General features: G+C 39.2%; 1 protein-coding gene across 4 annotated transcripts in view; it reads right to left on the reverse strand.

Annotated features, from left to right (window-relative positions):
• The window catches only part of LOC150084511 (lens epithelium-derived growth factor-like), a 316,821-nt gene that overhangs the window by 36,005 nt on the left and 254,397 nt on the right, over positions 1 to 26,419 (reverse strand). For all 4 annotated transcript variants that reach the window (XM_090375260.1, XM_090375258.1, XM_090375259.1 and 1 more), the window contains exon 15: positions 15,511 to 15,615. In XM_090375260.1, coding sequence (XP_090231386.1) covers positions 15,511 to 15,615 — 105 coding nt within the window. The remainder of the gene's footprint in view (positions 1 to 15,510; positions 15,616 to 26,419) is intronic.

Here is a 26,419-nt window from a genome sequence, read left to right on the forward strand (position 1 = left end):
CAGAGGGGTGAAGTGGAAGTGGTTTTTTTTTTTTTTTTTTTTTTTTGGCTGATGCTGCATAAGCTTGCTTTCTTGCATCAAATGCCTCTACTAATGCTAATGCTAATACCTTCATCGATATCATTGATAAATACACAAAACAACAGGCCCAGCACTGAACCCTGCTAATACTATTAGACTCTGCTAATAATCTTAGTCCGTGTAGAGCAGTGTCCATTTATTAACACTCTCTCTGTCATCTCCCACTCAACTATGTCATCTCCCCCTTTATCCATTGCAGTAACTTGTCAATAACGTCACACTGCTCCAATTTGTACAGCAGTCTTCCATGTACAACAGTATCAAAAGCTTTCCTGAAATCCAAGTATTAGTATTAGTAATGGCTGCATGGTGCAAGAAAGCCTATGGCTTATGCTGCACCAGCCAAAAAAAATCCGAACAAAACAATGATAAAAATAAAAAAAATAAATAAATAATAATAATTAATAAATAAAAAAGGAAATTAAACCTATCATCCTATGCGCTTCCCTTACCCGAAAGTACTATCCAGATGACCTTTGAATTTCCCCAAACTGAGGTGTTTTGATCGGCCTCTACCACCCATGAAGACAACTTATTCCAGTAATTTATAACTCGCTGGCTAAAATAACACTTCCTGCAGTCCAATCTAAACATTTCCCCCCGTAACTTGAATTTATGTCCCCTAGTTCTAGCATCATTTATAATCTTGAAAATTTCGTCCTCATTCATTTTACTGATGCCTCTCAGAGCCTTAAACACCTCAATCAAATCTCCTCTAAGGTGTCTAGTTTCCAAACTCTGCATCCCACATATTCGAAGTCTTTCTTCATAAGGACACCCTTTTGCCGATCTCACCAGGCGAGTTACCCGTCTTTGCACCCTTTCAAGAAGCTCAATGTCTTTCTTTAGGTGCGGTCTCCATACTTGAACACAGTATTCCAAGTGTGGTCTAACATAAGCCTCATATAATGTGATTATCACGTCCCTATCTCTACTTGCAAAAGTTCGATAGATCATCGATAGGACACCATGGGCCTTCCTTGCTAGTTGGTTTGTTAGTTGGTTTTTTTTTTTTTACGAGCATTAGCAACTAAGGCCATATTGCTCCGGGATTGCGGTGGTCATTCCTTGACCTTTCCGCATCCTCCGTATTTGGTGGTGACGGGCTCGAACCCCAGTCTAATCAAGAAGCGGTACTACACACTGCTGCTCCTTCCCACCTGGCTATGGAGGCGCCAAACCCTTCCTTGCAACCTGTTTACAATGCTCAGAGAATTTCATGTCTGACCGTATCGTAACACCCAAGTCCCTTTCCTCCAGTACTGGATTTAGTTGAACTCCACCAAGTGAATAAGTTATTTTGGGATTACTGTTTCCCAGGTGTAATACCTTACACTTTGTTGGATTAAAGCACAGCTGCCATTTTTCTGACCATTCCTGAAGTCTATCTAGGTCTCTCTGAAGAAGCTCAGCTTGACAGTGATCATTAACTACTCTACCAATTTTAACAGCATCTGCAAATTTAGACATCAAGCCCTCTATCCCTTCATCAATGTCGTTTATGAAAATTAAAAACAACAGTGGTCCTAATACTGATCCTTGGGGAACCCCACTTCTTACATCAACCCAATCTTAGGAATAGCCATTTATCACAACCCTGAAGCCATCCTTCTATCCATCTAAGGATTTTCCCAGTGATTCCAACCTGTTCCAGCTTATAAAGCAACCACCCATGTGGGACTGAGTCAAAAGCTTTGCTGAAATCTAAATAAACAATGTCGAAATAATTCCCTAAATCCAGCTCGTGAGTGACCCTTTCGAAATAGCAAACCAGATTTGTTAAACATGATTTTCCCTTTACAAAAGCATGCTGAGTATCCTTGAGGATTTCAATTCGATCCAAATGATCCTGAATTCCACTCTTGATCATTGCCTCCAGGATTTTCTTACTACTGAAGTCAGACTGACAGGTCGATAATTTCCAACTTCACTTTTAGAGCCACCTTATGTATGGGAGATACATTTGCACTTTTCCAATCCAAGGGAATCTCCCCAGTCTGGTGATACTCGCCTCAATTAGCCTCAATGGTTCAATGCACTCGCCTGCCGCCTCCCTTAAGATTATAGGGTATATTCCATCAACTCCAGGAGCCTTACTTGTCTGTAGGCTCGAAAGTTTTTTCATGAAATAATTTTGCGAAATTTCAATATCATTAATTACATATTTTTTAACTTCGCTCCCACAATTTCCCATTGCCACAAAAGGTTTTTCATTTGTAAATAATGATGCAAAATAACTGTTGAGTTCACATCTGCAACGGCAGCTGGTGTATTTAATACTATCCCCTTTCCCTTACGTAAAGGTCCGATCTGGTTTGTTCTGCTCTTCTTGGCATTTATATATGTGAAGAATTCTTTATCCCCCCTCTTTGCTAGTGATTTCTCATAAACTGCCTTTGTCTGTCGAACCTTTTCTGTGTCTCTATTACACATCACCTTGTAGCTGCTATAGGCTTCAGTACTTTTTATTGCTCTGTAACCGTTCCATGCCACCTTTTTCTGCTCAAGTAATGTGGCAACTTCACTATTCATCCAACTTGGAACCCTCCTCGTGGAGTATTTTTTTAATGGTATATACGCATTCAGGGCATCTGTGATTAATGTTTTAAAAGCGTACCACAGTTCAAATGTATTCATTTTCTGCACGATATCTACCCAGTTAATAGAGGCCATGTAGTACCTTAAGGCATCGTAATTTCCTTTTCTGAAATTAAAACCCATTCCTTTGCCTTTTACTTCTGCTACCTCTTTCGTCATCATCCACCGTAGAACTCCGTGATCACTTCCTGCTACTGGTTCCTCTACTGTCAGCCCTGTTATGTCATCTGACTCATGTGTGATGATGATGTCTAGGATATTCTTTTCTCTAGTACTTTCCCTGACATGTTGATACAAATAACAGTCATCTAGTTGATTTAAAAATTTTGTTCCCTATGTCGAGTTTCCTTCCCATTTACTCCTATCAATTAGAGGCAAATTGAAATCTCCCATAATAAGGCATTGACGCTTACTTGCCCATTCCATTTGCATGTAGAGGATTTCGTCATAATCTTCACAATCATCTGGTCTGTAGATTACTCCTACTCGCATTATACCTTTGTTTCCAACTATCTCACACCATACAGACTCTATACTAGCATGTGAAATGTCTGAATCCGGGAAAGCTATCGTCGCACTCAGGCTGCTTCTGATAAGAAGCATTACCCCACCACCCCTTCTATCTACCATATCCTTCCTAAATACATTATACAAGCAGTACTTAAACTCATCATCCCCAATTTCCGGGTGGCACCACGTCTCTGTAAGCCCTATTATGTCCGTGTTACTTGTTTTAACCAGAAGTTCGAATTCGCTCATTTTATTGACGACACTTCTAACGTTACTGTATAAATAATTAAGATTTACCGTTCTTGTATATTTAACAACCCTAACACAACCCTTGAAGTTTTTTAGGCTTTCTTCCCTGATATTAGCTACCCACTCACGTGAAACGTTTCTGCTCCCAGATTTGGATTTGGATTTTATTGGCGCAAAAACGACTAAAGTTATACTGCGCCAAGAAAATATTGAAATATCAACAGAGATAAATTCTGGTAACCTTTAAAAAGGTTACCTCGTCAAATTGTTATATATATATATATATAAGGCAGTATAAGTTTAAAAGTAAGTGATTCAATTTATACATGTGTATATATTTTAATGGCTTGTAAAATTGTAAAAACTTAAAAACTGCTGACATGTGGTCGTTGTCTGATAAAATTTGACCGAGTGTATAAGGCTCAGTCGGATGAGTAAAAGCGGTAAAATATATATTGCGAAAATGGGTGAAATTAACGCAATCTATTAAAATATGCTTTATTGATAAAATGGTGCCGCAAGACTCGCACATAGGAGGGTCATCTGCCCTCAGCAGAAACGAATGTGTCAGATGACTGTGTCCTATGCGGAGTCGAGCAAGAACAACTTTCTCGCTCCGATTCCTCCGCAGACTGGAATACCAAGTTTCTATTACAGGCTTTATTTGATATAATTTATTTGTTCTCTCTCTATGCCATAGTTCTTGCCATTGGGGATCTATCTTGTTGCGTATTATTTGCCTGTAGTCTGTATAGGGGACTGACAGGCAACGATTAGTAGTGGTTGTTGCTGATTTGGCTGCAGTGTCAGCCAAATCATTTCCCTTTATCCCAATGTGGCTAGGAATCCAGCAGAAGCGGATATCAAACTTGTATTCATGAAGAGAATGAATCTTCTGCTGAACCCAACAGAGAACTGGATGAGAGTTGTGTCTCAAAGATAATAAAGCCTGTAATACACTCAAAGAATCAGAATATATTATTGACCTTTGGCATTGACAAGTTCGAATGTGATCCAAGGGTAACTCTATAGCATGCAGCTCTGCAGTGTATATGCTGAATTCAGGAAGAATCTGCTGAGATATTATAGTGTCCGGAAAGACAACAGCAGATCCTACCCATGATTCAGACTTCGAGCCGTCTGTGTAAACCGGCAGGAAGTCAGAGTGCTCAGCTCGGTGTGCAGAATACAGCTGCTGGTAGACAGATGATGGAGTCTCAGGCTTTACCCATTTCTTAAGGGAAAGGTCGCACGATGGGGTACGAGCATGCTAGGGTGGAAGAGTTTCTTTTGTTGTTTGTGCAACCTTGTCTACCATGATGTTAAACTCTCTGAGTAGCTCTTGGACACGAATACCAAAAGGTCGGTTGGCAGTCTGACGGATATTGTACAGGTTTTCCCAACGTGGCTCAAAAACGGATGCCCACGTAGGATGGTCTGGCAGGGATTTCAACTTTAAAGCATAGTTTAAAGAAAACTGCTTACGTCGAAGGGATAACGGTGGTTCGTTTGCTTCGACGTATAAGCTCTGGACAGGAGCATTTCAAACAGGATGTTTGAAATGCTCCAGTAGCAATACGGATAGCCTGATGGTGGACAGGGTCCAGCCATCGAAGGACACTGTCTCTGGCTGAGGAGTATACCTGGGCCCTGTAGTCTAATTTGGAACGTACAAGTGCACAATAAATACATAGTAGGGTGCACCTGTCTGCTCTCCAACGCATAGACGAGAGAGAGAGAAGAATATTTAGTCCCCTCGTGCACTTTGTATGAAGTTGACGAATATGTTCTAAAAAGGTCAACTTTTTATCAAAGACAAGTCCCAAGAATTTTGTGTCTGACACTACTGGAATAACATTTTGTCCGAGCCTTAATTCAGGTTCAGGATGAAGATTACGCTTACGACAAAAGTGTACGCAAACGGTCTTCTCCAGCGAGAACCTGAAGCCATTTGCAAGTGCCCAGGAATTAAGGCGATTGATGGCTTGTTGCAGTTGTCTTTCAATAACCCTCATGTTGCATGACTGACAGAATATGCTAAAGTCATCAACATAGAGGGTGCTGTTTACAGTTGGAGGAAGTTGTTCTGTGATAGAATTTACTTTGATGGCGAAAAGCGTGACACTTAATACTGATCCTTGTGGTACTCCCTCCTCTTGGCAGAAGGGACGAGAGAGTGAGGATCCCACACGAACTTGGAAAAATTGATTGGCTAAAAAGTTTTTTATAAAAATGGGGAGTTGCCCTCAAGACCAAGGCTATGCAAATCTTTTAAAATGCCAAATCTCCAAGTTGTGTCATATGCCTTCTCCATGTCAAAGAACACTGACACCAAGTGTTCACGTTTTAGGAAAGCATTGCGGATGGATGTTTCCAGTCTAATTAAATGATCAAGAGTTGATCTGTTTTTTCGGAAGCTGCACTGGATGCTGGAGAGAAGGTCATTCGATTCTAAATACCACATTAATCGAAAATTAACCATTCTCTCCAGGATTTTGCACAGGCAGCTAGTCAGAGCTATAGGACGGTAATTAGGGAGTTTAGGATCCTTTCCTGGCTTCGCAAACGCAAGCACAAATGCCATGCGCCAGGAATCTGGAAATTGCTCTTTTATATAGATTCTGTTATACAGAACAAGCAGGCGATCCATAGATACAGGTGACAGATGTTTAAGCATTTCATAATGGATGCCATCTGGTCCAAGAGCGCTTGCCTTGGAATGATAGAGAGCTCTTTTTAGTTCCTGCAGAGTGAAAGGCAGGTTGTAGGGAAAAAAGCCTTTCTGTGTGAAATTTAGTGCCTCTCTTTCTCTTTTATGTTTCAGGACCAGAAACTCTGGGGAATAGGATGATATCCCAGAGATGTTTGAAAATGTTTCCCCAAGGGCATTGGCTATTGCAGTGGGCTCTATAATAGTGCATCCTTTATAGTCTAGGATCGATGAAGGGTAGGATGTATATTTTCCCTTCATTTTTCGGATTTTATCCCAGACTACCTTAGAGTTGGTAGACTGGTTAATAGATGATGTAAAATGGATCCACGATTCCTTTTGACTCTGACGGCGAATGTATGATAGGCTCCTGACTGACGGTACTGAAGTCAAAACTTGCCTGATGTTGGAAGGCAGTCCAGTCATCCTGATCAGTCTTCCACCGTGGTAACCTGAAAGGAAGACATGGTCTCCCACTGTGTAACGAAGTTATCACAGGGAAGTGATCACTTCCGTACCACTTCCCAAGTGAGTGAAGGGAGTAGAGAAGGGGAGCAGATAGAGAGATCAATGGCAGAAAACGTACGGGTAGGCATGTGGAAGAAAGTGTTTGTTCCAATATTTAGAAGGGAAATGTCATTGTCATTTAGCATTCGCTCTATGACTCGTCCCCTTCTAGTGATGTTAGCACTACCCCCACAGGGTGTTATGTCCATTAAAATCCCCGAGAAGTAAGAAAGGGGGAGGCAACTGCGTTATAAGATCATCAAGGTATTCCTAGGAGATGTCAGTCCCAGGTGGCAAATAAATTGAACAGACAGTTAACAGAAATCCCACTGTAAGGCGAATTGCAACAGCCTCTATGCTAGTTGTAATTAGCAAGGGCTGAACTGGGGTCTGGTTTCCCACAAGGATAGCCACTCCTCCATGAGCAGACCATCCGCAATTCTGTCCTTACGAAAAAGTGTTTATTATGCATGGTTGGGTTATCATTTGCCTTTAGATAAGTCTCCTGCAAGCAAAAGCAAACTGGCTCGTGCTTTTGCAGGAGGGCCTTGATGTCATCAGTATTTCGCCGGAATCCACAACAATTCCATTGTAGAAATTTAGCCATTATTTTGGCTTGTGGGTCCATCAGGCGGCTTCCGAGGTGCTGAGGGCTTACTTTTGTCAGTCTTGGATTTATCTTTTTTGGGCAGAATGGAAGCTGTCCCGTGTCCATTTCTTCCTCTGCAAAGAGTTCCAAGACTGATTCATCCGGTACCTCCTTAGTCTCTACATCCATTGTTTCTGGTGTTACGGGTGGCTCTTCCGAACTTTTTAGCTTTTCTTTACCACTTTGTTTTGGTAGTGGTGGAGCACTAGGAGGTACAGATATAGGAGTAGCAGCTGACTGCGTTTTTTTGGTGGGCTTTTGTGAACTTAATAAATAGCGTGCAATCGGCGTGAATGACTCTCTTGGTGGTACAGTCATCTCTGTTTGTGTACTGATAGTGCACTTCGCAGAAACCTTCTGAGCATATGAAGGCTTCCCGCTATTTATTGGTTGTATGCGTTTTCTAGCCTCTAGGTATGAGATGTTAAGCTCCGTTTTTAACTTTTGTATCTCCTTTTCGTCCTTCCACCGCTGGCATGTTCGAGAGTATGCAGGGTGCTCTCCTTGGCAGTTAATACAGTTAGGCTTAGGAGCTATACATTCCTTGCTCTCGTGATCTTTAGCACCACATCAAGCACAGGCAGGGTTACCACGACAAGCTGTTTGTGAGTGGCCGTACTTTTGACATTTAAAACACCTCAGTGGGTTTGGAACGTGAATCCTCACTGGGCAGTTTAAGTACCCTGCCTTGATGGAACTTGGAGGCCTTGAGGTGTTGAATGTTAGGATGAGAACTCGGGTAAGGACGAGATTCACATCCTTACGCATGGATATTCGCTTGACAGCTGTTACTCCTTGTTCTTTTAATTCAGAGCAGATCTCTTCTTCAGAAACGTGAAGAAAATCCCACTCTGATATGACACCTCGTGAAGAGTTCAAAGTTTTGTGAGGGGTTACGATAATGGATATTCCCCCTATAGATGTGGCTTTCAAAATTTTTTCTGCTTGATTTGTGTTCGATGCTTCAATTAGAATATCTCCAGAACGCAGCCGTTTTACGGATTTGGGTGAACCTGCCATCCCTTCTAATCCTTTCTGGATAAAGAAAGGTGACATTTTCCCTATTGACTGCTCTCCGGTGGAATGGAGAATGAGGAAAAGCGGTGTCACAGATGGTGTTTTCTCCTCAGTTCTGGCTCTTTTAGCAGAATTCCTCTCACTTTCTTCCAACGATCGATTAGATAGGGGCCTTGTTGGGGCCCCAGAAAAAGAGGGATTTAAATTACTCATGAGAGTAAAGAGGAAGTGTCTGATGCCTAAGTACCTCACCCACCACGGAGCCCTACGAGGGGACGCCCACTCGTGAACTAGCAGGTACTGCGTACACGAATGGGACGCCAAGTTTCGCTTAGGAGCACCATACTCACGTTACCAATAAGTCTTTATCCCGTCCCAGGACCATAGGGAGGGAGACTTACTGGAATGCAGTTGACCCTAGCAGTAAAATACCACCCGCCGATTGATCCCAGTCGGGCCGGTCCGGGACCTCCCGTCTTGTCGAAGCAGGGGCCAAAGTGGTGATTTAAGGCTGGGGCCCCTCAACCACCAGGATCCCCCTTTCCGAAATCCACGTGTCGCGGCGCACGGCTGCACACACCGGATTCCAAAGATGTAACCCTGGAACCAAGGTATGGGCGTTAGATCCCAGTGATGCTAGTCTGGAAGTCCAGCAGCGTCACTGGGAGGTCCCCTCAACACGTACAGGTGCCCACGTCGAGGGGTCTGCTCCCAAACATCTAGATAATACGTCCAGTTGGGGTAACAGATAAGAACTCTTAAGGTATGTGCAAGAGTTACTTTGACCAATATTATCAGATAAACACGTGTCAGTATTACCCACATCCCCCCCCCCTAACTAGCAGTTTCCCTGAACCTTTAAGGTATTCTCAATAATACTGGCAAAAACGTTTGCACCACCTTTGTTTAAGTGTATCCCGTCTCTACAAAACAAATTCCTTCTACCTACAAGTGTGAGCCATGCTGATAGAAATTTCCCCCCTAAAGCCTTGCAGATCCTTCAAGTCTTGAGTTAATCCACAAGGCTCTTAACATATAATCCCTCCTATCGTGTCTGGGCAGAATTGAAGACACATAGACATTATGGCCTAGCTCGCGACATTTCCGCAGCATGGTCCTGTATTTTTCCAACAAATCGTCACATTGTGTACGTTCAATATCATTAGTCCCCTATCATATCAAGTATATGATATCAAATTTACTTTTTCCATCCAGTTCCTTTGTGACCACATCATAGTATCCAATCAAATTGGTCAGACAAGACTTCCCCTTAACAAATCCATGCTGTGTCTGAGCTATTACTGCTGTCTTGTCTAGGTGAGCCTGTATCACCTCTTTAACCAGTGACTCCATTATTTTTTCCGGAACAGAAGTTAAACTAACAGGTCTATAATTATTTGTGTCACCCTGTGAACACCCTTAGTGAATTGGAGATACATTTGCACATCTCCAGTCCATGGGGACCTCCTGGCTCTAAGGATGCTCTCATAATTATGGCTAAGGGTTTGCTTACTTCCCTTGCTGCCTGCTTCATTATAACTGGATAGATTCCATTTGCCCCATGTGATATTTTTATGTTTAATTACAACAATTTCCCCTCCTCTTTGCTCTCAGTTATTACAAAATCACTTAGCTCCCTGTTAGAGTTTGATAAACTTCTGGCATTCCCTTCTTGAATAACTCTCCACGTGTGAATGTAGATGAAAAATACTCATTCAGTTTATCAGCTAACTAAGCATGACCATCTATGTTAGGTGAACCAATCTGAATTATCCCCTTCCTTCTAGAGTTTATATAAGTAAAGAACTCTTTGCTATTTTTCTTTGTTTCCTTTGCCAAAGATTTCTCGTAATCTGCCTAACCCCCTCTGTGACTTGATTACAGACTAGCTTATATCTGTCGTAGACTTCTGTGTCGCCTGATAATTTATATGCATTCCATGCATTTTTCTTCTCTGCCACGAGCCTTATTAATTCATCCGACATCCCTTTAGGCCTGAATCTTGAACAGTAGTTCTTAGTTGGTATGAAAAGCCTAGTAGCCTCCAAGATTAAGTTCCTGAAGGCTTCCCATTTAGAACTCACCATTGGTAACATCATCAGTTGATCCCACTGTACAGAATTTAAGAACTGTCCGAGACCACTGCAGTCACCTTTACGAAAACAAAAACCTTCCCATTACATCTTTAAATAAATCTCGCATCAGTGCACTGTGATCACTGTCACCTAGTGGTTCCTTTATCTGCAAATTCTTAATGCACGAATAATCACTGCTGATAATCTGATCAACAGTATTACTCCCTCTGATTGCCCCTCGAACATGTTGCCATAGAAAACAATCCTCCAATAATTCCAAAAATGTCTTGCTAGTGTGCGAGTGACCAACCCACAAGTTCCAGTCAATATCTGGAAAGTTAAAATCCCCATTACAAGCCATTCTGATTTACTGGCCCATTCTATTTCTCTGCACAACAGTTCACTGTACTCGTCAGAATCATTAGGCCTATAACATACCGTATTTCCCCATGTATAAGACGCACCTTTTTTCGAAAAATTTGGGTTCTAAAAACTGTGTGTGTCTTATACAGTGGTTGTAGATTTTTTTACTTGCATTTCCCGCTTTTTCGCACTTGTTGTCTTTGCACTCATTGTTTCGCACTTGTTACCAGTATATTAGGTTACGTTTTGCCACGTTCTGCCCAGAAATGGCTCAGAAAAGATTTTCTTACAGTGCTGAATTCAAGTTAAAAGTGATCCAGTTTGCAAAAGTGAATGGAAATCGTGCTGCTGAACGTAAGTTTGGTCCTCCTCCAACTCAGAAAACAATCCGAGACTGGCTACGGGAAGAAGAAACCCTACTGAAAACGCCACAGCAGAAGAAGGCCATGAGAGGCAAGTCAGCAAAATAGCCTCATTTAGAGAGGGAATTGAAGATATGGATTGAAGAGCAAAGGGAAATTGGAATTCCTGTGTCCACAAAGATGGTTCAGCATGAGGCAAGAAGAACTGCTGATTTCAAAGGACACAATTGGTGCTTCAGGTTCATGAAACAGAATGGACTAAGCATGGGTACACGCACCATACTTGCCCAAAAGATGCCTGAAAACTATGAGAAGAAGGTCCTTGAATTTCATTGTTTTGTCGTTCAATGTCGGAAGACACATCAGTTTCAGTTGGGCCAGATTGCAAATATGGACGAAGTCCCCCTTAAATTTGATGTCCCAAGTAACAGCACTGTTGATAAGAAGAGGGTGAAAACTGTAACTGTGAAGACAAGTGGACATGAAAAGAGCCATTATACAGTTGTTCTAGCTTGTTGTGCCGACAGAACCAAGCTGCCTCCTATGCTGATTTTCAAATGCAAAACAATTCCAAAAGAAGACATTCCTCGAGGACTGATTGTCCACGTTCATGACAAGGGTTGGATGGATCTGGTTTGAGAAAGAGTGGAGCAGGAGACCGGGCGGGCTCTTATGCAAACCTGCCCTATTGGTGCTTGTTCAGTTCAGGCCACACATAACAAAAAACACAAAGAAGATTGCTGCAGAGCAAAAAACAAAACTTGCCGTCATACCAGGAGGCTTGATATCACAGCTCCAACCACTTGATGTCAGCATTAACAAACCCTTCAAAGCTGCCATGAGAGACGAATGGAACCAATGGATGAAGTCTCCATTGGTTCCTTCCTGCTGGTGTCAAATCATCCATTGATTTGACACCAGCAGGAAGAGTGAAGAAACCAACTATAGGAGAAGTTTGTACCTGGGTGAAAGGATCCTGGGATAATATCAAGTTTAAGATCGTTGTCAAGTCATTTAAGAAGTGTGGCATTTCAAATGCCATAGATGGAACTGAGGACGAGGCAATATATGAAGACAGTAATTCGTCATCAGACACACATGAGGACAAGCTAATGGATGGGAGTTTTGACAGTGATGAGTTGTATGAATTTTATGATGAATAAAACTTGAGTTCAATAACTTTATGTAACACATTTTTTTTTCAAATTTCGGGCCCCAAAATTAAGGTGCGTCTTATACATGGGGAAATATGGTACTCCTACTTTCATTTTCCCTTTCCCAGTGTTTGTGTCACCAAACAGACTCAACATTGCACTGTCCACCCATGTCAAATGGATGCATTTCCTTAGATTTTATGTGTTTCCTAACTAACAGCATAACCCCTCCTCCTCACTTGATATAGATGTAAGAAAAGAAAGGAAAAAACTGACTGGAATAAATAATACAACGGTTTTTGAGATGTTATGTTAGTTATGTTATTTGGTTTTTTTAGGAGCATTAGCAACTAAGGCCATATTGCTCCGGGATATGCAGTGGTCATTCCCTGACCTTTTCGCATCCTCCGTATTTGGTGGTGACGGGCTCGAACCCCGGTCTAATCAAGAAGCGTGTGCTATGCACTGCTGCTCCTTCCCACCTGGCTACGGAGGCACCGGTTTTTGAGATAACAGAAGAGGAGAAAAAGCAGTCTGTAATGGAACTTAAGAACAAGTTTGAGCTTCTGAAGACCTTTCAGGAACAAGATATCAATGAAGATTACAATTTTCTGAAAGTGATAAAGCCCGAGAAACATATAGGTAAAAAGAAATCCAAAGAATAAAAAATTAGTTAAGAATCTCTTGTCATGGTGAAGATGACAAATGAAGAGCAAATAAACACTGACAATGACAAAAATTGAGTATACTGAGTTATGCAAAGTAATTAGAAAGATATTCAGAGAGCACATAAGAAGATTTAACAAAAGAAAAGAAGAACAAGCATTAAGGGAAAACAAAGGACTTAACTCAGCAGTCATGAGCAGTAATACAGAAAGACAAATGATACTGAAACTGAAGAATAGTGATGGTGTACTTATAAATAGCAGAGAAGGCATAATTCAAAAAGCAGAAGACTACTATAAAGAATCATATAAGGGGTGAGGAAATTATCCAAGCAGCGGGGAAGATGGGTCACAAATTAGCAGCAACACATACGACATATCCAATATCCTTCCTGATGAGGTAGAACATGTGTTGAAGAAAATGAAGAATCAGAAAGCCAAGAGGGAAGACGAAGTTACTGTACAGTTATTAAAATTGGGAAGAAGAGACATGACACAAAAAACTGGCAAGACTCTTCACAAAATATGTTAGGAGAGGCGTGACACCTAAGGAGTGGAATAATGCAATCATAATTTTGCTGCATAAGAAAGGAGATAAATCAGAAATTGGAAATTATAGACCAATTAGCTTGTTATCCTCACATCTACAAGTTGTTCACAAGGGTCATTTCTAACAGGTTAGAAAGAATACTTGATGAGAATCAACCGAAACAGCAAGCTGGCTTTAGGACAGGATTCTCAACTATGGATCACCTTTATGTAATATTGCAGCTAATGGAAAAAGCAAATGAATAAAAACACCATTATTATTATTATTAGCTACATGGTGCAAGGAAGCCTGAGGCTTATGCTACACCAGCCAAAAAAAAAAAAATTCTCAAGTTACCCTGAGAGAGAGAGAGAGAGAGAGAGAGAGAGAGAGAAGTAGAAGGGAATCACCAAGAAAGAGAAGAATGATGATATCCAGCTCAGGACCCTGGGTGTGCCAAGCCCATACTCACCAGATGCCAGGCATTTGTGGATTATGACTCCAAACAGCATAAGGCAATGTTTTGGGCACTGGAAAGACAAGGCATATATTATGATTTTGAAGAAAATATATTTGAGAATGCTACCTCCTTTTTTAGACAAGACAACGACAGTAGGAAATTTAAAGTTGAGAAAGGAGTTCAACAAGGAGACACAATATCTCCAAAGTTGTTTATTGCTGCCCTTTAAGAAGCTTTCAGATTAAACTGGTCGCAGAAAGGAGAGTACCTAAACCATTTACGATTTGCAGATGACATTGTGATCATAAGCCATGATCCCAAAGAATTAGAGGAAAATCTTAATCAGTTATGCAGAGTTAGTAAAGATTTCAGACTAAAGACGAGTTCATCATTACTAAAATAATGAATAGCAGAGAAGGATTCATATACTTATCTGGTGGATTCATATACTTATCTGGGACAAGTCATTAGCTGTAATAATGATAAACTGGCTGGAAGTCAAGAGAAGAATTAATTTCTAATGGATAGCATTCAGGAAATATAGCCACATACTGTGGAACAATATCCCAATATGTCTGAAACGTAAAATAATGAACCAATGTATTATGGAAATGAAACTTGGGCACTCGCCAAAAGAATGGAAGAGAAGATGAAAACTACAGTGAAGAATGGAACGAATTATATTAGGAATCGGACTGTCAAATAAGAAGAGAAACACGTCGATTAGGAAGTAAACACAAATAAAGGACATTCTTGCCAAATACAAAGAACTGAAATGGTCTTGGGCAAGACAAACAGCTAGAAGACATGATGACAGGTGCACTAAGAAAAATAACAGAATGGTACCCAAGAGGAGCTAAAAGAAAACCTGGAAGACAACAGAGATAGACAGATGAAATTCACGAGTTTGTGGGTAGTAAATGGATGGCCATTTTAAAAAACAGAACCTCACATCTACAAGTTGTTCACAAGGGTCATTTCTAACAGGTTAGAAAGAATACTTGATGAGAATCAACCGAAACAGCAAGCTGAACAGGCTTTAAGTTGCTGAACAGGCCTTCATCCTGTAGTGGATTGAAAATAGCCAATGATGACTAGCAAATTTCTGTTATAGCTCCATTCAATTTTTTTTTGTAACAGACAAGTTGCAGGGTGCAATTCAGACTGAATTTCACTGTAGGTGCATTTTGAATAATCCATACTAAAATGCACAGAGAAGAATACATCACAGTTGGTGAATGATGGCAATTTCAAAATATGTTACCTTTCAAATAATTTCATTATCAAATTAACAAAGACATAAGTGTAATCATATTAGTAGAACCAGTTTGCCATTCAATATCATTACTTCAAGAAACAACTTTTATGCTACTTGAGGAGGGGGAGGAGGATCCAAATCTTAAAAATATCAATTTTTTTGGATAATTGCCTTTGAATAGTAATATTTTGGACCATCTACCTGTATATTGTAAGTGATAAAAGACCAATTATATAAAAGAAAAATATAACAGTTGAAATTAACATCAATTTATACTGTATTAAACAGATGGTTAAATGAATCACTCATTTAAATGTACTTACAAGTAAAGAACTTTCGCCATCGCCAGTAACAAAATATGCTTTAAACTTATTATATAAATAGTCTGCTTTGTCTCGAATAAGATCACTGCTTTTAAATTTACGGCACTGAAAAAGACAACATAATGCAAGACATAAATAAAAAATTTAACTACAATTAATTATTAAAGAGAAAAGTTTATCTAAATCAATGTATAGAAATATTTTAGTGGACAATGTTAGGACTAGAAATAAGAAATGACTGCGATGCTCAGGGTTTTGGTCTGAAAAATATGATGAGATATTCTATCTGAAGGTAGCTTAGTCACCTGGCCATTTGATGGGAAATCACTGCAACAGCTACAAATAGCATTTGCAAGTTGAATTGTATATCCTTACTTTTTGTGATTTCCTATTTTAATCTGGTTGAGATCGGCAATTTCTTTCTAAAAATGGAACCCCATATTTATATTAAAAATAAAATACAGGGGATCCTCATTATCCAAGGATAATTGGTTCCAGAAAATTCCACTTAAAATGAGGGACAAATTTTCATAATGTTTATTATTTAAATAAAACTAAATGCAACTAGGCATAATATTTTAAGATTCTATATCTATATAATATTGAAGTAGATACATCATAGACAACTCTTAAAAAAAAAACTATGATAGTAGTGTGAAACGCATCATTTCATCTGTATCTCATATTGTGCTCATCCTTCGCAAAGAGTTGCCCATGTATTGCACTACCTCGAATAAGTAACGCTTCACTAATAGAGAAGACTTGTTACATATTCTCGGTGGGTGCCACCACCCAGATCACCGTTTCAAACTTAGCTGGCTTTTCATCAGTGGGAGGGCAGGTACCCTGGTATTGCAAGTGAAGTGTTAGTTATTCGGGGTAGTGCAATACATGGGCAATTCATTGTGAAGGATGAGTAGATATGGTGTATCTACACCGACATTATATAGTAATGTTTATTATGTACTTGTACATAGTAAAAAATGGATGAAGGAACTGAAAAATGATAAAATTATTTAATTAGACATTTTTTATTATAATATGCTATACAATGTAAGGTTAAGTAAAGTTTACTGAAGTTACACTATTTTTCAGTTGTATGAATAAAGAATGAATCCAGAGTTTTTTTTTTTTTTTTTGTCATATTTTTTCAGATAAAAGTGTCGTAGCATTTAGTTATGTATCTTAACTTCACGATTAACATTTGTTGCACGATCATGAGGAAGATCATTCTCACAAAAAAAAAAAAAAAAAGTGCTTGATCAATTTTCTCAAGGGAAAACACTAATTCATTAATTTTCAAATCCTCGTAACCGTGGGGACTCGGATAATGAATACTCGGATATCAGGGACCCCCTGTAGTTTTATAAAACACAGTAAAAACTTAATAATCATGATAATGTGCACTAAAAAAGCAATTAATCTATCAAAAATTAGACACGTTTTTTTTTTTTTCCAAGATAGTTTCAAATACAATTCAAATAACACATCTGTTAAAAGTTACAAAATTGTTTTGAAATCTTTCAATGCTATGATTTGCATTTCCAACTAGTAGAAGACAACTTTAATTCACTCAGTGTTCACTGAATTATGACCACCTGCCTAATAACGTATTGAGCCAATGTTCGGATGGATAACAACCGCTATTTGCCTAGGCATTCATTTCACCAGATGTCTGAAAACCTTCATTGGAATCTGGAACCATGCTGCCTGCACAGCTTTCTACAGTGTTGGAATAGATGACAGCTGTGTGTCCATATACCTCACTTCCTATTCCAAAACATCTCCCAGGTATTCAATTGGACTGGGGTTCAGGCAAATCTAGAGGCCAATCAGGATATGTGATATCGTCACTGTGTTCCTCGAACCACTTGTGCACAGTGTGCAGGCCTGATGACATGGGGAATTATTATCTTGAACGATCCCGTTTCTATCCGGGGAAAAAATGCAACATGGCAGGTTGCACATGGTCTCTAAGAACTGCCAGCAGACCTCACTGGTGAAGTGTTGGTCCTTTGCAACAGGGGTCCTAGATCTTTCCAGAAAAACATCATATTCCATATTAAGCAACCACTGCCAATTGTCTGGATAGTGAGCACCATGCAGAATGAGTCCGTGGACTCGTGATGCTTGCATCACACATGAAGACGTCTGTCTGTGTCAGGTATTTGGACTGATTCAACCAGCATACTTTTCCAGAGTTTCCAGCCCACCAGTGTCCAAATAGCATGTTGTTGAAGCCACAGCATTCGCTGTCAACAATGATCACTGGTGAGCAGGGGTTGTCTCTTGGGTCGTCTGCTGTAGAACTCCATATGGCTCGGTGTGAGGCACATCATTTTGGATATTGTTTTTGCATTTCCCATATTTTATTGTGACATCAACCGTCGCGCAGTAACCTGCCATTCAGCCCATACAATGTGCTGCACCCTTTGCTTACCATGAACATCCACCTTGAATAATCCTTTCCAGTTCTGTCAGTAAGAGGTAGTCTGACCCATTCAACACCATTCTTTTTACACCTTAACCACAATGGGCCGTGACAACTGAAAAGACATGCTGTTTCAGGTATGGAAGCACTCAATGCATGAACTCCAACAATCATGCCCTTTTTGAAACTCCCTGATATCTTTACTACATCCCATAACTGCAACTTTATCATTTTGACTTGCATCACCAGATGAAAATTACCACTGTTCTAGCATAGGAAGCGGTTCAACTTTTATACCACAAGCTATGCAGCATAGTCCATTATGAATGGGGTTATAATTCAGCAATCACTGAGTTTAGAAGGCAACATTAAAAAAAAAAAACAATTAGATTTAAAAAAAAATTCTCTGGCTTTTTGATCCAGAATTTAATGAAACTGAATTAAATGATAAATAAATAAAGAGATATACACAGATGAGCCAAAACAGTATGACCACCTACCTAATATGATGTTGGTCCTCCACGTGCAGACAAAAACAGCTTGTACTCAGTGAGGCGCGGACACTACAAGATTTCTAAATGTCTCTTGTGATATCTGTTACGAACAAGTAACCAGCAGATCCTTTAAATCCTGTAAGGTCCGTGGTTGAGACGCCACAGATCGCAGTTGCTGTTCCAACACAAACCACAGCAATAACTGGAAGTCTTCCTCATGTTCCACAAACCAGTCTTGAACAATCTGGGCAGTGTGGCATGGTGAATTTTCCTGCTGAAAGCCAGCACTGCCAGAGTGGGAAGAACGTTACCATGAAAGGGTGTACCTGGTCAGCAATGATGTTTAGGTAGGTGGTAGACGTCAGAGTGCTAAGCACATGGATGACTGGACCCAGGGTATCCCAGCAGAACATTGCCCAAAGCATGACACCGCCGCCACTGGCTTGTTTTCATCCCACAGTGCATCCAGGCACCATCACTTCCCCAGGTAAACGACACACATACCCGGTTGTCCACATAGTAGGAAACATGATTCACCTGACCAGACAACCTTCTTCCAATCACTCAAGGTCCAGTTTCGATGCTTGCATGCCCATTGCAGGTGCTGTCGCTGATGTGAACCGTGGTTAGCATGAGCACTCGGAGCAGCCTGCGGCTACACAGCCCCATTTTCAGCAGGGTTCGGTGTACTGTGCGTTGTGACACATTATGTTTAAACAATTAACAATTTCTAATTTGATCTTTGTCAATAACAATAATTTTGCTGTCAGTTTGTCAATAAGATCAAAATAAACAAATCAATGTTTATAATAATTTAAATATATATATATTTTTTTATTTTTACAAAAATTTCACTCTACAGAATAGGCTGCAGCAGAACCTTATATATTTTAAGCCCATACATGTTGATCAACATGTATGGGCTTAAAATATGTATGAAAACATGTATATAAATATAATATATGCTTAAAACATGTATGAAAGTTGTTGTCGTTGTTATTTGGTTTTTAGGAGCATTAGTAACTAAGGCCATATTGCTCCATGATATGCGGTGGTCATTCCCTGACCTTCCCGCATCCTCCATATTTGGTGGTGACGGGCTCGAACCCCAGTCTAATCAAGAAGCGTGTGCTACGCACTGCTGCTCCTTCCCACCTGGCTACGGAGGCGCCTTGATCAACATGTATTTCATACTGATATAATGTGAAACTCACATTGACATAACACACAAACTTCAGCCTTCATATTTGGATGTAGTAGTAGTTTGAATGTTTGTTGATCGATGCTATCAAAATTATGTCACAGAGCCAGATTCTCACCAAGCATGTATTAACATTTCTGGAACGAAAGAATGTTTAGTTTGGTTTTAATGGTGACAAAATGACCAGAGTTATAATGTGCCAGGATAAATTTAAATTTCCAAAAGACTGAGATTTTGTTAACCTTTAAAAAGTTGTTTTAAACAACCTAATAAATAAAGTTGTTTATATAAACATCAATGAATAAAATGCAGTATAAGAGTAAAAATAAACTACCTATTTTATATACAGCTATGCATAATAGCTTGTAAAAAAATTATTAACTGCTAACATATAGTCATTGTCAGATAAAATCTGACTTGAGTGTATAAGGCTCAGTCAAATGGTTAAGTGACAGGAAGTGCACTTCTAAAATTTAAACATACTGTTAAAAAATACTTAACAAATAAAACAGTGTTACACTGCTCACACATAGGAGGGTCATCAGCCCTCAGCAGAAAGGGATGTGTGAGAAGACTAAGTCCCATGCAGAGCCAAGCAAGAACAAAAATTCCTCTTTATGATCCCTATATAGGCTGCCATAGTTTGATTACAGTCTTAATCTCATATAGTTTTTTATTACTGCTGATGCCACAAATCTTGCCACTGAAAATACAACTTATTATGGATTACCTGTCTGTAGTCTGTATAGGGACTGACAGGTCAAGATTATTTGTCAAGGCTGCTAATTTGGCTGCAATATCAGCCAAATCATTTCCTCTAACCCTGATGTGGCTGGGAATCCAAAAATAGTGAATATCAGATCCACCTTCACAGAAATTACTTATCTACTGAATCCAGGATAGGGTTGGATGAGTGGCATATCTCATCACTGATAAAGCCTATAGTGCACTTAAAGAATCAGTGTACAAAATAAACCACTGGTATCGTCAAAGTTCTTAGGTAATCCAAGACTAATTCTATAGTGTGTACCTCTGCAGTGTAAATGCTGCATTCTGGAGGGGGGGGGATCTGTTGAAATGTAGTAAGATCAGGAACAATATTATCAAAAAATTTGATATTTTTAAAAAATATGATTAACAAGACATTTATAATATTGATGGAACAACTCTTTTTATATAATGCAACTAGACAAAAGAATATCAAGTGGTACTGCAAAAGGGTCACCCTTGCATTCTGTACAAATGCTTACAGGAGTGAAAAAGGGATAGTTACTGTAAGTGGAAGGGCAGCAAAACCTCAGGTTTTAAGAATTTCAACCCAACAATTCACGTAAATTATAGACATAACAGTAAAGCATGGATGACTGCAGTAGAACTGAAAACCACAATGTGCTTTTGCTTTTAGATAATACTCCTTGCCACAAACAGTATATCTTAGTATTGTGGCAATCAAGTTCCTTCCTCCTAATTTCACAGGTTTCCTACAGCCTCTTGATGCTGAAATTATTAAGAGGCACATTACAGACAACATCAAGTGAAGTAGATGGTAGACAGCATTAACAATAATTGTTCACCTGAATTGTCCTTGAAAGGCACACTGTTTTCATGGGATGAAGTTTCACCATAAACAATAAGTAACTGTTGAACTCACACCAGGCTTATTGAAAAGCTAGAATTCTGGGCTATGTGTCAGCCATATCACTAAAGATCAATGCCATTATTCAATGGGACTAACTCTCTGGAGTCAGTTTCCAACAAAACAAGAAAATAATAAACAGATTCCCCCAAAATCCATTTAGAAATGGGCATATAAAATATAAAATTGCTAATTTAATTCCTTAAAACTGCAAGTGCAAAAATTTAATGTTTATTTACTGGTTTGAACTCTATCTGCCTTATCAAGCTTAAAATACAGAGTTTGCATCACTTCTCCCAAAAATTTCTTGCAATCAACCAAGAACCTGCTTTTGGAGAAATGACAACTGAGAAAGTTGTAGAATTAATACAAAATGAGATTTTATTTGACAGTGATAGCGAAGAAGGGGAAATAGAAGTTTTTAAAAAAGTGGTAGCTAAGGTACCTTCAAAAAAATTTGTCCATTCCTTGAAGATAACTAGAGTGAATAGACCCAATGAAACATGCAGCTCTGGACATTTCTATAAGTAAAATTGATGATAAAAAGAAAATTCAGACAAAATTGGATAAGCACTTTGTCAAAAAAGTGAGTTTTAATATATTTTTATCTACACTGTAATATATTGTAATGTATTTTACAATGTGGATAACCCACATTTTTTCCCCCTCTCCAATACACTAGGATAATTATTGTAAATGAACCAAATTTTATTTATCATAATTATTATTAATCTTTAATTTGCATATAAGGTAATCCCTATCTATCTGCTTTATATTTCTTTATAAAGGGTTTTCCGATAGTAACGCTCGATGTTTGGCAACAGCGCATGACGAAGTCGACAGTCACACAGGTGGTATCTTTGGTAGCCGTATTCAGTTAGTCTCTGCATTTTATTATGGAGCGTTACACGACTGAGCAACGAGCCGAAATTGTAAAAAATTATTATCAAAACCAATGTTCTATTCGTCAAACGTTTCGTGCACTCCGTGCAGTTTATGGTGTCGACGAACATCCTTCAGAATCCACAATTCGCCGTTTAATAAACAAATTCGAAGCAACTGGGTCTGTGGCAAATCTGAAAGTGCCTGTACGTCAGCGAAACGCAAGATCCGTTGAAAATATTGCTGCAGTCCGGGAAAGTGTGCGTGAGAATCCGCAACAGTCCATTCCGCGTCGGGCTCAAGAACTTGGCCTGTCTTCGACGACAACTTGGCGAATCCTGCATAAGGACTTAGGGCTTCACCCTTATAAAGTGCAATTAACCCAACAACTAAAGCCCAACGATCATGCGCAGCGGCGTGCATTCGCTGATTGGGCGCTAGAGCAGTTGGAGGTCGATCCTGATTTTGGGCGAAAAATAATGTTTAGTGACGAGGCTCATTTCTGGTTAAGTGGCTTTGTTAACAAGCAAAATTGCTGAATTTGGAGCGACGAAAACCCACGGGAGATTCATGAGGTCCCACTACATTCCGAAAAAGTTACGGTATGGTGTACACTTTGGTCCGGCGGAATAATCGGTCCGTATTTTTTCGAAAACGAAGAAGAAGTGGCACTTACGGTCAACGGTGAGCGATACAGGGCTATGATAAGAGATTTTTTTTGGCCTGCAGTGGATGGAATCGATCTAACAAACATTTGGTTTCAGCAAGACGGTGCTACGTGCCATACGGCACGTGATACAGTAACACTATTGCATGAGAAATTTGAAGGTTCCGTTATATCGCGAAATGGTGATGTTAATTGGCCGCCCAGATCCTGCGACCTAACGCCACTGGATTTTTTTCTCTGGGGCTTTCTAAAATCCAAAGTCTATGCTAACAAACCACGGACAGTTGCCGCCTTAAAGGCCAACATTAGGCACGTTATTGCTGAAATTGAGCCACTTTTATGCGATAACGTCATCACCAATTGGGTATCCAGGATTAACCAAACCAGACAAAGCCGCGGCGGACATTTATTTGATATAATTTTTAAAACATAATGTTAACACATATACTTCATAATAAAAATAAAAATAGATCACTATCACTCTCACAATTTGTTTTATTGCGTTACAAAAATCGAGCGTTACTATTGGAAAGCCCTGTATATTAGATAAATTATAGAATTCTTAAAGTACCGTGTTGTAGGACTAAGTTTCGATAACTAAAGCTTAACATACGGTACTCACCTTAGACGATCTGCAATTGTTATTTGGGTGAATTGATGACTAAATTTTTTGGGGGTTTGGGTAATTTAAAAATTGATAATTTTAGGGATGAGAATAAATTAATTTAAAACGGAATTAAAATATGCGCAAGGAAGCAGAAGTGCACAACTCCGTCCTCAGATTGTCTAAGGTGAGTACCGTATATTAAGCTTTAGCTATTGAAACTTAATTTCTTTATATATCGTTCATATGTACAAAAATATTTCGATATTCCTTTTTCCTCCAGAGAAAATAATGTCACAGTCCTTCATTTTCTTAATGCCAAAATAGTTACCATATGTAGTTCTTATTGTTTGAAGTACCTTGATTTAGCACCATCCTCAATTTAGTGCCAATGTCAGAGGCGAACAAATGGTGGCACTAAATCGAGATCCACATAAGATATATATATATATATATATATATATAAAAGTTTGTATTAACATATTGAACAAAGTATGCATAAACGGATGTGAAAGTTACACAAAATGCCAGTAGCTAGAAAGGTGAGGAATATATTTTGCTTAATTAATCATAAGCTTTAGGATATTAACATTCTTTCACCTTTCAAAATCTACTACACTTTTTTTTCTATTTTCCTCACCCTTTTAGTTACTGGCACTTTGTGTAACTTTCACATCCATTTATGCATACTTTATTCAATATATTAATACAAACTTATATGTACTCTTGCATCCTTTAATGCTGCTTTTCACTTATAGGTGCATCTGTCATACCTGATTTATTGATCTTTCATTCACTGAAATCATTTCATCAACTGAATACCTCTTTATCCTATGTCACTTTTTAAACATTACCTCTAAGGGGTTACACATTTAACATTCATATACAGGGTGATTCACTTTCAGTGCGACAAACTTGCAGGAGGTGTAGGGGGCAGAAAGACGAATCGGAATCACATAGCATTGCAGGGTCCGAAATGCCTTCATCATGCGGTAGAGGACGTTGAATGGGAGGTCGCGTGAACAGCGATCCCGCTGGAAGTCAGCATTTGTGAACTGTTTCTGTTGAAGAAACCAAATAGCAAAAGTCCTCCGGAATGGATAATTCGCAGGCTCCAATGATTGGACGCGTTGCAGATAGTATGAACTCATTTGGTTTGTTGACAGTATCCTCCATACAGTGGATTGGGAAATACCCAATCGTTGGCCTATCGCTCGAGTTCTCGTACTTGGATTGCCTTCTGCAAGACGTAGGACATTCTCCTCATTGTCTGACATCCTCGTTGTTCGCTCTCAATTCATGGTACCTCTCGAGAAACAACCAGTCTCATGTAACCTTCTGTGCACACGTGCGAAAATCATATGAGGAGCACGCCTGTGCAGGAAATGTTTCTGGTACAAGCGCAGAGCCGCGCGCCCGTTACAGTCTGCAGCTCCACACGCTCGGTGCATGTCGGCCAGTTCAATGTTTGAATACTCGTCCATCCTACTGCCTCGGGAACCGGTTCGCAAATGCTGACTTCCAGTAGGATCGCTATGTAATTCTGACTCGTCTTTGTGCCCCCTACACCTCCTGCAAGTTTGTCGCACTGGTAGTGAATCACCCTGTGTGTGTGTGTATGTATGTATGTATGTATGTATGTATATATATATATATATATATATATATACACACTGTAAATATGTATGGTATGTATAATACAATAATACAATACACATCTATTAATAAAGCATGTTATGACTAAATAAAAAACAAACTGAATGTACAGTGCAATAAATGTATACTTTTTTAAAATATACAGGGTGGTCATAAAGTCCTGCACCTGTTTTAAATTTTAATAACTAAAGTTATACAAATGATAGAACCGTTCAGTAGAAATTACACGAAAATTCAAGTCTTACAAAGTTTTTTATATAATAATTTCATCATTGTAAATCTGATTTTTCTTTTGTTGATTTTATATTTTATCAATTTCTCTTTTATTTGCAGAGTTTAAATCGATAACAGCTGTGAGAAGAAAGTTCACTACTCATTATAAAAAAGAGGAACCCCATAAAAAGTCAATAGATAGGTGAATGAAAAACTTTAAAGTAACTGGATCGGTTAATGACAAACCACGATCTGGGAGACCCCGAATGATGGCAGCCATGTTGAAGTGTGACAATTAAAAACGGCATTAAAAATAAAACTTTAAGACTCGCACTTTCATATAATTTTTACTGAATAGTTTCATTATTTGTATTTCATTAGTTATTAAAATTTAAAATCGGTGCAAGACTTTATGATCACTCTGTATTTCACTGTTTGATTAACTAGAAAAATTGGTTAGCTGGAAAGGGACAAACATTCATTATTCCAAATAATCAATGCACTAATGTATATATAAATTTATTCATTAGATTATTTACCTCCCCGAAATGTTACCACCATGTTACGGTGGGGAGGCTTGAGTATCCCGATTACCCAGAGAGCTATGCTGGCAGTAGCTAGACTACCGTAGGGCCACCCTAGCCAGACAGGTCAGAAAAGGGTAGGGCTCAGACGAAGAGTAACATACCGGTCCTCCAGGTTGTGTGGGAGGCTGGTTCCCTCCCCATGTAAAAAAAATAAAAACTCAAAGCTCAAAGAGGAAAACCGGACGGACAAAGGGACACGACTCGGACTGGAAAAAAGGAAACGAAGAGGAATAACGGACATTTGAAATATTGTAATATGGAACATAAGAGGAGGATTACGATATAAAAAAGTCGAACTACTTAAACATTTAAAACAGAAGAAAGTAAATATAGCAGTAATAACAGAAACAAAGAAAAAATTAAAAGGTATGAAAGATTATGATTATTATACAATGATATACAGTGGAGTAGATCAAAAGGAAAGAGCTAGTGGAGGGGTAGCAATATTAATAGATCGGAAATGGAAAACCAAAATACAGAGCTACACATTTATAAATAATAGAATATAATAACAGTAAGATTTAAATTAGACAGAGGT

Source organism: Mastigoproctus giganteus, chromosome 6, assembly GCF_048544385.1.
Source record: "Mastigoproctus giganteus isolate SK-2022 chromosome 6, ASM4854438v1, whole genome shotgun sequence".
In the NCBI taxonomy this organism is placed as follows: Eukaryota; Metazoa; Arthropoda; class Arachnida; order Uropygi; family Thelyphonidae; genus Mastigoproctus; species Mastigoproctus giganteus.